The following is a 14,205-nucleotide window of genomic DNA, read 5'->3' as shown; positions in this document are numbered from 1 at the left end:
TCTCCTGGACATACTTTTGGTCATTTTTTGGACAGTGGGCATTATTTACTATGATTAATGGTGCTAGCGCACTATGAGCGTTAAGACTGGCTAAACCAAACAGAATTCTTACACTACAAGTATCTGTCATGATTTGTGCAGGGCATTTAATGGACCATAAAATATACATCTAGTCGCATGAGTATGTTATAAGCGTCTCGCGGTTGCCTTGGCAACCTATACTGTATAAAGGGGCGGTCAGAGACGCTTGAAACGCCCACCCCGGAAGAAGTCGTGACTCAAACGACGAAACGTACGTCGGGTAATCATACCGGCAGCTTCTGTAAAAACTCCTGGAGCGCGGCTTGAGGTTCCACTGCTAACCGACACTGATCCGGTCTTCAGCTGTGAACTCCGCCAACTAACATAATGAGTGAGTGTACAGCACTTGCCTATCCACATTGACTCTAATTTAATACATTTTTAATTATCTGATGTACCTTAAACGTGGTACTTTATAGGGAAGACCTGTCTATATGTATACTCAGCATACTTCGGGGTTAACATAACTACTCTAAAAATACAGTTTTACTGACGGTGAATATGCAACAAATGTTATAGTATCGACACTTGCCTTATAGCAGTGAACAAATCGTACTCCGCTGAAACATACTGCATGTTTGACTGGCAAACACTCCATAACCACTCGGAGTGATTTGCGACAGGCAGCATCGGGAAGCAGAAGCACACATCAGACTATTGATTTAAAGCAACCTCTCTGCTAATTAAGTACTTCTTGCAACAATATATATACCTCTATCTCGGACACTGTGAACAAACAGCTCTTTGATCCTCTGAATAGATTATAACAATCAATCATGGACATCTAACACTAGAGCATTGACCAATTGCCCTAATTGTTGCCACTGTATTTGTTACACTTCCCTTACAGCAGGGAAAGAATCCTAACCCGGCTGTAACACATCAGCATGCATGTCTGGCAAACACTTTATTATTGCTTGTAGCAGGTTCACACAGACTATTGAGATAAAGCAACCGCCCTACTAATTGGGCACTTTTTGCTACCATACAAACCTCTAACCCGGGCACTTTGAACAAACAGCTCATTGATCCTATCAATAGATTATTACAATCAATTAAGGACATCAAACCCTTGAGCTTAGACATTTTGACTTAATTGTTACAAGTGTATTCGTTTCACAAGCATAGCTAGCCAGTACTTTCTCTAAATTAGTGAGGTACATTCCTGGGCAATTTTTAATTGTATCTCTGTGGATGGCTACTCTAATGGCTATATACAGAATAACTATCTCCTTATAAAAGTGTTGACACTCTTTTTTTTTTTTAGTCTTGTGATCTAAACAGGACTATGCTAGCCCTGTGACTACAACAGGGTTACGCAATACACAAGAGAACACCATATGTGGCATTTCTTTTCCATTTAATTTAATTTCTAACTATGTCCTCAAAATGCCTTTCTTTTAAAAATGTATATTGAATAAAGCTATTTTAAATAATTACATTTTCAACCTTTTCTTGCTGTGCATCACAAAGGGGATTCTTTTTCTGAGTACTTTAACATTTTTACATATCCTCTTCCCCGGTAGCACGCATTACCTTTTGTACATTGTAATTAAGAATAATTTATTTGGTTTTGAGTGAGGTGTTTTTCCATATAATATGGGCACAGACATACACCTTTTCATTTCATTTGACAATACCCTGGTGATTCACAACAACCTCCCTCCTCCCTCCCAGCTTTTACAATCCTACAGGTACCCACTCAACCTGAGCTAAGAATAGGGGAAATTGTGCCCATACATTGTAATACTGTTGTATGTGAGAAAATCGCGCACACGCACATTTGGCCTTGGGTGTTGCAGCTCACACAAGGTTTGCACTCGTCATTCACTCGCTAGTCAAATTATATGCATTTTTTTTAATGCATTTTCCCTTTCTGGTAGGATCCTGATGCCCCCATCAGACAGAAACTGCCTCTGGATGATCTTGATCGAGAAGATGACATTCGACTGCTGAAATGTCTCTTTACGCTTCTACGAGCTGGCATGACTGATGAGGTAAAACTGGGCTCTGACATGTCTTACTTTTCTTATCTTCTGCAATGAGATACCTCTCCATTGCATTACATGCCTATTTGGCTGTGAAGAGTTAAAAATATTTAATGCTATCTGATGGTGTTTTCAAGGAGATTACAAATCCTTTAAACATCAATGTTGTTTCCAGGCTGAGTGGAACTAAATCTTCCCCTCTTAAACATGTGGTTGATGTGTATGCGTCACAAAGGGTACCTTTTTTGAGTCCAAATTTGTTGCACTGATGCAAGCTTCCATTTATTGTAACACCTGTTAGTGTATCAGTGAGATGCATTTCTGCTTTTAGTTCCTGAGATATTGTACTGTTTGTTTATAAATATAGATGCCCCAAATAAAGATATGTTGCTATGTTATCTTAACACTCACAGTATGCACAAACCGTGCACACTATCCTCTTCAACCGCAAGTTCTTAACAAATGTGTTTAATTTCAAACACAGACCCTATTTTGAAAAGTTTGCATAGGATCAGTGTTCAGGAGGAACACTTAAGTCATATAGTTATTTAAACCTATAATCTGTGTCTCGCAAGCATATATGCCCCTCCTCAAAGTGAGCAACATAGTCTCAGAAGGCATCAGGGAGATGTACATGTTTTTCTCCTTCCATTGCTAATCTGTTCACATTAAAGGATGTGTATGTATATTTATTTTGCATGAAATATGTTTTTATGAAGATACGGTCTAAATGTTCCACTTGGACTGTGGAATATAAGGTATTCTTTTCAAAATAAGCAGTGTATCCAAATGGTGATTCTGATGCTAGAGCTGGTATCCCAATCTTGGCATGGGATACCAAGGACTAGGGCTGTATTTAGTAATCGGTGCTGTACCTACTGGCCCTTTCATTGAAATTAGCCTGATATCTTCTGGAGTGGCACAGCTGTGTAAATAAGGTCTTGCCTGTTTATAGCATTAGACTGATTGTCCCAAGATCATAAGGAGCTATAACTAAGTACATGTAGCTCAGGTCCCAAGAAGTGCAAAAGTATACTTTTCTGGTAATGGGCAAATTACTGCTATTCCAATGTGTATATCCTTGTGAGCACAGTTGTCTCCATATAAGAGTTCATGGTTGGTGTATGTTACTAGTGTGTTAATCACTGAACTGAAATATGCCAATCACTTTCTGGCCTTCGTTTAATGTAATTATTTTAAGTAAGGGAAATACTTGTTTCTTTGGCGCATCTGTGCAGTTGGCAATAGCTTTCTATGTTCTTGTTTGTCAGGCACAACGTTTGTGTAAACGATGTGGTCAGGCCTGGAGAGCAGCCACACTAGAAGGATGGAAACTGTACCATGATCCCAACATAAATGGAGGTAAATAGTACAAATTCAAATATTGAGGGTTGAGCTGCAGGAAATTGTTGGTGGTTAGGTGGAGAGAGCAACTGATATTTGTATTTTTGCTTTAGTTTTTTCTCCTTCGTTGAAATGGAATTATTGTGCTCTTGGTGCTGTAAAATTGTGGGGTGTTTTTGTAACGTTCCTCTGAATGACTCTCTTGTAGGGACACAGCTGGAGCCAGTGGAAGGTAATCCGTACAGATGCGTCTGGAAAGCTTGCTGCTGGCGCTTGGCAGAAGATGTAAGTTATAACAATCCACAGAGGTTTCATTTTTTACCCTTTGTCATCTTATAAAGAAAAGTATTTCATTGTTGCTGCTGTGATTTTTCAAAGCTAAAGGTAAACATTTTTCACTGGCTTTGTTTTAGGAGCAGTTCAATAGATACGAAAGGGCAATCTATGCCACACTTAGCGGAAATCTTAAGCAGGTATGTTTTTAAAACATTTTTATTGTGTGTTTTAGTACCACTGCCAAGATAAAGCAGAAGACTTGATGTTTTGTTTACCTGAAAATAAGATGGTTTACACTTGTAAAATAGAAGTTGAGTGCTTAGTCTGTAATCACTATCCCCAAAGAAATTGAATTACCATCCAGGGGCGATGCTATGTTTTTTCTTATTTGGGGTGGCAATTCATATTGTCTTGCGGGTCAAGACAGGAAGGCTTTAGCGCTGCATGAAGCAGTAACGACAAGACGTCTCACCAAAACCTTTGTACCGCGCATAGACCTGTACACGCTGGCTGAATATCAACCCTATATACAGTATAAGGAAATACACATGATTAGTGGAGCAAAATGATTTGTAGCTTTTTATGTGCCCCATTGCCACATTTGTTATAAAACATGAAGCTTTGCACCGTTATTGTTTCATTTTTACAGCAACAGAAGGGGAACCTGTGAAGAAACATGTTATAACTGTGACTAACAAAACAAGTGTGCCTTTTTACAGTCCAACTTGCTGCAATTATAATGGAAATAGATGCAGCCACAAACATATATAAATCCGTTCTTACTACATTTTCATTCTTGTGACTGCAAGGAACAACATCAAAACAGTGCCTACTTTTGGGTATATTTACCGTCACTTTTTTTTCTAAGATCTAGAGTGAAGTGCTCACAAATTACTGGTTTCCAATTTTTTAATTTTGAGGATGTTCAAGGAAACTACAGATAAGGCCACCTCTTATCAAATATTACACAGCAGATGCACTATACAGCTATTGATAGGCATGCTGGATCAGATTTTGATTAAGAAGGACTTTTTTTAAACCTGTCTGAATGATAACAACTAGTGGCAGATATTACATTAGAGAAACTTTATAGCTATCTTATCATACATCAAGACTCTAAAAATGACCACAATATGGTGAAGATTAAGGTTGACAATATTTGGGACATATCTTACTGGTAAATTAGTTGTATGCCAAAGCAGATGTCTGGGGATTTTCAACCAAAAATGGCCTAAATGGCCGACTCAGCATGTATAGAATTTAGTGTGTGTGTGTGTGTGTGTGTGTGTGTGTGTGTGTGTGTGTGTGTGTGTGTGTGTGCGCGCACACATATACACCCCCACACACACATACACCCCCACACACACATACACCCCCACACACACATACACCCCCACACACACACACCCCCACACACATATACCCCCCCACACACATATACACCCCCACACACATATACCCCCCCACACACATATACCCCCCCACACACATATACCCCCCCACACACATATACCCCCCACACACATATACCCCCCACACTAATATACCCCCCCACACACATATACCCCCCCACACACATATACCCCCCCACACACATATACCCCCCCACACATATACCCCCCCACACACATATACCCCCCCACACACATATACACCCCCACACACATACACCCCCCACATATACACCCACACACCCCCACATATACACACACACACATATACACTTCAGAGACATTTTTCTGCTAAAGGTGGTTCTACAAGCTATTGAATCATACGGTATACTTAGTTTTTCACACATGGCTTCTCCATTTTGGCTTTATTTTTGTTAAATAAATAATGACAGTGTAATATGTCATGTGTTGTTCATCTGAGGTTGTATTTACCTAAATTTTAGTCCTGCTAAGGAACAGATGATTGTTATTATGTCCTGATATGTAGAACCATAGAATTCAAAGAGGGTGGACTTTCTTTTTCATACAACTGTACATTTAAAGAAGGTAAAAAAATACCATATTTATTGAGATCAGATCAAATACAGAAAAAAATAATACATGCAGCACAATTCGACAACACAACATATACGGCCATTCATATAAATGTCGATGCCTGGAAGATCTCAAGCCTGTCTCTTAGGAACCAAGACTCTGCTGGACAAGTTGAGTCCATGGGGACCAGCTAAGTAAATGGGGCACAAAAAAGGCAAAAAGCAGCGCACTGCCCAGGGAGCCAGTGGCTGCTTTTTGCCTTTTTTGTTGCCGTTTGGACTTCTATTAGCGGCTGGACACGCCACTAAAGAATCTGTTTCTCTAAGAGTGGGTAAGATCTGTTGAAAAAATTATTACTACTCAGGATTTACTGCAAGATTTGGTGAGTTTTGGACTTTTTATTATATTTTTCTCCAATGAGGCTACAGCGAAGTGATACCATTTTTGACTGTTGCCTTCAGGATATTTGAGAAGTATCATGCATTGGTTACTCACTTAGTACTATGCCCACTCCACATTAGAGTTGTACTTATATGATTCATTAATTGAAAAGGTTTTATATGATATTCTGGAACTGTTGGATCACCCACTATTCTATTATATGAAGTAAATCAGGCAGGCTGTCTTTCTCCAGGTAGATGCCATGCTGCTTGTCTCTCTATGCAGTACTGCAGTGTGAGTAAGGCACTGTCTCACTCCAATTTTTGAGTGTGGGGCTGCTGAGGCCAGTCTAGCATGCTTTATTTGGGATGGAAGGGTGGGATACATAAAGTATATTAAGAGATTAGGGGAATGCTGGTACCATTAAAATAACTAGTCACTATAAACCGGTGTTGTTGCAGATAACTGTAGTAGCACATTGAAGGATAGGTAACAGAGTTGTAAATGGAATATATTCAGAGGAGATGAAGGCAACCCGTAGCGTAGCTCGGGGATCTATACTGGGACCTGTGCTCTTTAATATTTTTATTACTGACATGACAAATGATCTGTAAGGGAAAGTATACCTTTTTGCAGATGACACACATCTGCACCAGTGTTGACACTCCAGTGGAAGTTAAAGTAGGGTTAATGATTTGGGTGCAGATTTAGATCATTCAAGATTGAGGCAGGTATCTTTTGTTCCAATCATTGTTTATTCTTCGGAGACTAATAGCACATTACAGGCATACAGATTCAGACTGGAGAACCATCAGCATGATGGTATTTCATAGTAAATGTTTTTTCTATTTTAGTTTAGAGCTCCTATTATTGGGATAGTTTTCTATGCACCCTATTGATGAATACTATTGAAGTTACACAGTTGATTCATCCGTTTTACTATTGCATCTTAAATGGAGGATAAATATTGCTTTACCATCTGTTTACAGCTTCTTCCTGTATGTGATACCTGGGAAGACACGGTTTGGGCACATTTCAAGGTGATGGTCGACAGCCTGGTAGAACAAGAAATTAGGGCGTGCATCATCTCCTCTTGTGAGGCGGATGAGCTGCCAAGAGAGTACTTGGAGGCAAAGTAAGTTGAGCTTTTTGACCATGCATGAGTGTGAACTGTATATTACCTATTGGACCTGGCCTTCTTTTCTCTTACACACTTTATTTTGTTTCTTTTAAGCTGGACTTTAGAGACTGTGTTTGAGGAGCTTCAGGCCACAGATAAAAAGGTGATTTTTTTTAATCTTTTTTATGGTTGACTACATTTGTATTATGTTGAACTAGTATATTATGATCAAGATTGAAAACGTACTGCTCTCTCTTTCAGAGGGTGCTGGAGGAAAATAAAGAACACTACCACATAATTCAGAAATTTATTATCCTCGCAGATGTTGATGGTAAGTTGTAATTATATAGCTGTGTCCAAGAGTGGGTTATTATATTGAAAGACCACCCTCTATTCAATTGATGGTTTGATGCTCAGTTGTTGACAGACTGGTGACAGACCTCCCTGTACTAAAGATGTGTAACTTACAATAATAATTTTGGAGAAGGCATGGAAAATAGTTTTTTATAAAACAAAAATTCAACAGGGAAATACTTATTGGCTGGCTACCTCAGCAGGCAATGTGTTTTTTTTGTTGTTGTTTTTTTTTTAATAGAGGGGGGGCGGCTGCTTTTCAGAATTGGGTGTTGATTTTTACTATGTATATGAAATTGACATTGTGCAGGACGTTATGCGGCCTCCATCTATGTGCAATGTCTCACCCCACCTTCTCTTCAAAGACATTAGTTTGTACACTTTACTATGAGGGATAGGAGAAGGTATTCACTGTACAACATTAAATGTTGCTTTAACATGGTATACTTTTGCTATGTAAAAGGTCTATGGCAGTGGACTACAACCTTTTTTTTAGGAACCATAGAACTTTTCAGAATTTCTTCCAAGGCTGCAGAACCCCAGCACACTTGTACCGTGTACCTAAAGCTGGCATATTTTTTATTTACTACCTACATCTTCATAAATCACATATTGTAATGTTTTATATAAAATATAGGTATTTGTACAGAAACAAATGTATTTTACAACTTTTTTTATGTAAACATTTGATTAGTTTTGTTAAAAATCATATACAAAATACACCTTTTGCCCCTATCGGCGATACTGTGGGTTTGGAGCGATAAGGAGAAAGGGTCTAGGAAATACGATCTGGGAGCAATGAGGTGTACGTGGAGCATTTGGCTCAGAAACAAAGGGAAGTACGTCCTGTCGACCACCCCCTCTCAACTTACCCCCATCTTTGATAACCCGGATTTCCCGCCTGGGTGTTCTCAGACAATTTCAACAATTCCAAGACCTCAATATTAGAAAAGTAGCAGACTTGCTGAATAAAGAGGAAATTCTGTCCTTCCAAGCGCTCCAAGATAAATACCAAGTACAAGACCTCAACCCGTTTAAATTCCTTCAAATTAGGCACTTTCTTATAGCATTATCCCAAAACACCAAATTTCCCAAACCGACCAAATTTGAGTCCCTCTGCAACTGGGGCTGTTACCAGAAGGGATTTATCTCAGAGATCTATAGGGGGTTAGAGTCAACATCGGTGAACCCAAGCCACGCATACATGCAAAAGTGGTGTGCAGACCTCAACTACAACTAGATATAGATGATTGGAAGGACGTCTGGGAGGCAGCATCCAAGACTTCAATTTTCACGATCACAAAAGAAAATATCTACAAAATTCTATTCCAGTGGTACCTAACCCTGAGTAGACAGAGCCAGATCTTCCCCGGCATGCCAGAACTGTGCTGGAGGGGATGTGGTCAAAGAGGAGTCATGTCCCACATTTGGTGGTCATGCCCAGAGATCCAGGAGTTCTGGTCTAAGATTCAGAAATTGCTCTGTGAAACCTTGGGGCTGGAAATTCCCTTGGACCCTCTGACCTTTCTGTTGGGAAAACAAGTTGATGGCCTTCCCGTCCCCCTAACTAAACTTATCTCAGCCATTCTAACTGCAGTAAGGTGCTCTATCGCAGCTTCTTGGAAGCACATAAAAGCAGCCTCAAAATATACGGTCATCTAAAAGAATTACCACGGTTTTGACCATGGAAAAACTCACGGCCATGCTCACACAGAAAATCCCCAGTTCTACAACACATGGGGGCCATGGCTAGACCGCAGAGGCCCAACTCTTCCATAAACAAGCACTCATACCAGTTGACCCCTCCAGCGGGAGAAGGTTGAAAAGGAGACGGCCACACCTCTCCCCCACCCCGCCCGTAGACCTTTCCCTGCCCCCCTCTGTTTGTCTTCCTCCCTACCCCCCGCCCCTGTCCGCCCCCTCTCCCCCCAACAGCAAAAAAACTAAAATGCTTTATTGGTTTCAATGACTGTATTCTATATGTTATGTTGATATGAACGCACTGTATCTGTATATGTTCCCTGTTTCTTTCCAATAAAGGAAAAAGATTGGGAAAAAAAATAATATACAAAAAATGTACATTACTCACCATTAGACCTTTTGTGCATGGATCCTCTCGTGATCACCTGTGAAATCCATGGTTTCATAGCACACGGGAAAGCCATTGGCCTGTGGAATAAGTTTGTGTCGTAGGGAGCGTTTCAAGAAGAAAATCTATGCAATAAGAATATTGGACACTGGACGTATGTTTCTATTTTGAACTGCAGTGATCTTGTTGAAATGGTATAAAGTAATGTGCTGTGTTGGATGTAATGATTACAGGTCTGATGGATGAATTCAGCGAGTGGCTGTCAAATGGAAGGACTTTGCTGCTGGGTCATCTCTTGCGTTTCATGGCACATCTCATCTTATTCTTCCGAACCCTGGGTCTGCAGACTAAGGTTGTGTTTATGTCTGTCGGTACATGTGATTGTGGATACATGTAAGATATGTGAAGGAAAGCCATAGTGCAGTATAACTAAACTATCTGCAAGTCCTGTATACTTCAGACATTGTTACAACTAGTTTGTCTGGGAGCAATTGAGGGTGAAATACTTTATGCCAATGGGTCCCAAGCTTCTGTTTATCTTCACTACACTAGGATATCGTATTGACCAATAAACACCTAATTTCAAATATATTGATTGTCCCTAAACCCTTGTCGCTTGGTGTCCCAGAGGGCAGGTTTTCAGGGTCCAGGTTTATTTGAAGGAGTCTCATGTTAGGATTTAACATATATTTATTTGTAGGGTTTGATGTGCTCTTGAGGCACAGAACTTACAAATCCTGTGGGCAGCAAAAATTCCGTTTTGTAGTTGATGTATATGCGTTTGTTGCAATGCATTTAATTCATACACAGCCTAAATGTACCATCTGTCTATACTATACATGAGATGTTTTTTATTATTATTATTCCAACGTGGTATTACCAATTCTCCAATTAGCTAAATGGTATAATACATCTGTGTCCAAACCTCACTCTCACTGAAGAGGTGGTGATTGTCTGATTGACAGAAATAAGAGCAATATGTGTAAGTAGTATTATGTTTCACGAAGGAATTTGTGCACCCACCGTTTTCCTTCATAATGTTAAAGGAACTTTGTTTCTGGCTTATATCAGTTTTTAATTGCACTAAATCACAAAACGCATTACGCTTCATTCATTTAGCCCTTTGGGCACTTTCACATATTCCACCAAGTTTAGTCCATAGAACAATAAGAAATTGTATTTTAGTGTAGGTACGTGCTATATTGGAGTTGAGACTTGAATAATTTTTTGATCCAAAGATACAACTAAATGGCTCCTTTTGTTATTAAACTAAGGTTCAAAATGTAGATATCTCACTACTTAAATTGCAAGCCAATTTGGGAGGAGCGCTGGAATTGTATTTGTTTTGCATGGTATCTGTTTGTGTTCTGCCAGATACTCAGACATTTATCTTGATGTAAGTGTATTGAATGCTGGTGGGGATATGCTTTTGCTTTTATTAAATTCTGTAACCTATTATCTTTTAGGAGGAAGTCTCTGTGGAAGTTTTAAAGACCTACATAGAGGTGAGACTCTGTGCTTAGTTGTGTATTGCTCCTCTTGCAGCTTGATGTCTGCAAAGTAAGTACCATGGTAACTTTAATGCTTACATGGATCTGATACAAAAATATTTTCCATTTATTAAAGAGCCAAGAGTGCACACAGAGTAAGAGCTCCAAAATATATGTATTCATTTGGACATGTAATGATGAACACACTTTAACTGTTTGTCAGGTTAGAGCACACTTTATAAAAAAAGATCACTAAAACATTACTTTCTGCAATGTCCACATGTGATTTTTACCCATTATCAAGACCTTTTTTTTTTTTTTTAAATCAAAATTTAGAGCAAACCACATGCAAAAATGCACCAGATTTGGCCAGGGGAAAAAAAAGCTCAAGGCTTTCAGTGGGACTCCTTTTTTTTTTTTTTTTTGGATCAATATGGGGCTCTTTCTTGCTCCAACTTTGCCCTTGTTTTGCAGCCAGGAGACCTTGGTAAATACTGTAGGCCCTTGCATGTCACAGGTGAGCATGTGTAGACTTTAATTGCTAACTGCAGAAAGCCCCACTAATCCCAATTTACTAAAACCTGATGGATTTCCTCCTATTGGGAAGATGGAACAACGTAAAGAAAGTGTACATAGACATTTGTTTTGATGCATTGCTTCATTTTCTGCTTCGTTTGGATAACGTTTCATTGGGTTTTTTTCCGTTTGCCTTCCTGTGGATCAAAATACTGTAAATGCAAATATAGGATAAGTATCTGTCGTCTGGGTCTGACGTGGGTTGAACTTGATGGACATGTCTTTTTTTCAGCCTTGTCTACTATGTAACTATCTACTATGTTTACATCAAATGTAAGGAAGTATTTCTTGCATTTAATGTAAATTGTTGATCAGAAAAGTTTACACCTCCTCAGACCTACAAACAAACATGAAATACCCTGCTATAATTTAGTAAATGATGGAAAGGGTGCTAGCTCAGGATTGGGCTTCCTTGGAAACTAGTAAGTATATAAAACAGAGAGGAAAGGCCATTCTTTGAAAGAGATGCACACCGCTATGAAAATAAAACTTCACTTTTAATCTCCTCAAAAAATTAACAGGACCTTCTAGTGATGACCATAAATGATGCATATGAATTATAAATTGTATCCGTGACAATTGGTAACAAACATAGCGAGTTATAAATGTATTAAAGAAAACAAGATCAAACATTTACATTGATGAAGTCCTAAGCGACTTTGTTACCACACTACCATTGTATGTGAGAGATACAAAAAATGTACTTAGTAAGCTCGAGGGCATCATTCTGGACAAACATACACTACTAGCCAACCTAGAGGTAGAATCTCTATATACAAGTATCTGGCATTGAAGTAGTAAGTCGCTTTCTTCAGTCTAGAAGATTAGATCACTGTCAACATAATTCCTTCATATGTACTTTACTTGAATATGTTCTCACTTGTAACTACATTGTTTTCAATGGTAAATTCTACCAGCAGACCCAGGGTACTGTAATGTGTACATGTGCACTTACCTACACCAATATCCAGGGCCCGACAAACAGGGCCAAAACCCACTCTTACCCCATCGCCGCCACCCCTCCTCTCCCCCCCCCCCTTCCTCCTACCTAGGGACACTCTTCGTAAAAAAAAACACCAAATCCCAGGCAAAAAGCGTCGGGTTCACTGGAACATATAACAGACAATGGCGGGCCATTAAAACAAGCATGCAAAAACACTGGCATATTCTACATAATTAAGATCTCATGGAAGTCTTGCAACAGCATCCCTCCATTATCTGGAAAAGATTAAAAAACATAAAAGATGTTGTACATACCCACGTCTCCAAAAAAGGAGACTATACAAAAAACTGCCTAACAAAACAAACGCTTAATTCAGCTGTGGGTCATGTAAAGCATGCAAATAAGTGCAATTCCAGAAAAAAAATTTTAATAACTGGAACAGTTCAAAAACATATACACCAAAACATTTCACAAATTGTAAAATAAGGGGTGTTGTATATTTGGCCAAATGTCGATGTGGACTCAAATGTTTGCAAGACCCGCAGACAGCTGAGACTACTTATTCTTGCGCACGTGGGCTCGATCAGAAATGGGCACCGCAATTAATGGATCTCTACAGGCAACACAGACGCCACCCCAGAAGAAGCTGTTGCAGTGAAACGTACATAGGGAAGCTTCATCACGCTAAAATTTCCTCTTTGCTGTAATCAGTCATGGGGTCCGAGATTACATGGGGAGAAACTCGGCGTATCTGCAGGACTCCTTCTCCCTCTGGTGTCCGGCAAACGATGCTTGGTTATGTTGATTTATACATGAGTATCAATAGTAGTTTATCTGCAGCAATAATCATCTCAACAACAGTATTGCGCAACTAAGTCGGGCAACATTGCGGATAATAGCTATTTTAAAGGCATTAATTCTCTAGTTCAACATCTGTTTATCCATTTATTATACTGTCAAAGTACTGTTCATGGTAGCATTAGCCTCATGATTTCTCTCAGCAGTTAAGTTAGCCCATTATCTTAGGTTAGATCTGCTAAGACTATTATCCTTAATAGCAGCTGTGGGCTTTTATGTCAGCCAACACTGAGGGTTATAGCTACCTCAGGGATAGTAACCCTTCCAGGCAACCACTTGTGTATTCAGTCGTGACTGTTAATCTTTGTAACTCAATTGCAGTCTGACAGTCAACACCTTATTTATTAGACATACAATTGACCCCACCGGGATACATAGGTTATTTGGCTTCTGTGTTTATAAACATACTAGGTGGAAGTCCCTACGCTAGTATTTCTTTTGCCCTCAGACACTGTATTTTACCATCCGCTTTTTTTTTCTTGATACATTTATAACTTTAACTCGCTGTTTGTTACTAATTTTCACTGATACAATTTATTGTTTATGGTCATCACTGAAGTTCTGTTCATTTACATTTGTTGCGGAGATTTGGTCAAAGTTAAGTTTTTTTTTATTTTCATAGCAGATCAATAGCCTACTAATGGAATACATTAATAGTGTGCATCTCTTTCAAAGGATTGTCTTTTCTCTGTGTCTGTGTCCTTTATATTGAATCCGTAC

At 39.2% G+C, this 14,205-nt stretch overlaps 1 protein-coding gene across 1 annotated transcript in view; it reads left to right on the top strand.

Annotated features, from left to right (window-relative positions):
• Positions 1 to 14,205, top strand: part of NUP107 (nucleoporin 107) — a 50,423-nt gene that overhangs the window by 22,569 nt on the left and 13,649 nt on the right. Inside the window, exons 12-20 of the mRNA XM_075600299.1 lie at positions 1,965 to 2,078; positions 3,341 to 3,431; positions 3,622 to 3,698; positions 3,827 to 3,886; positions 7,045 to 7,190; positions 7,290 to 7,338; positions 7,437 to 7,506; positions 9,852 to 9,970; positions 11,085 to 11,123. Of these exons, the coding sequence (XP_075456414.1) occupies positions 1,965 to 2,078; positions 3,341 to 3,431; positions 3,622 to 3,698; positions 3,827 to 3,886; positions 7,045 to 7,190; positions 7,290 to 7,338; positions 7,437 to 7,506; positions 9,852 to 9,970; positions 11,085 to 11,123 (765 nt within the window). The remainder of the gene's footprint in view (positions 1 to 1,964; positions 2,079 to 3,340; positions 3,432 to 3,621; positions 3,699 to 3,826; positions 3,887 to 7,044; positions 7,191 to 7,289; positions 7,339 to 7,436; positions 7,507 to 9,851; positions 9,971 to 11,084; positions 11,124 to 14,205) is intronic.

Source organism: Ascaphus truei, chromosome 5 (assembly GCF_040206685.1).
Source record: "Ascaphus truei isolate aAscTru1 chromosome 5, aAscTru1.hap1, whole genome shotgun sequence".
Lineage (NCBI taxonomy): Eukaryota > Metazoa > Chordata > Amphibia > Anura > Ascaphidae > Ascaphus > Ascaphus truei.
The sequence above is the reverse complement of the archived record's forward strand: the minus strand, read 5'-3'. Positions and strand labels throughout refer to the sequence as shown.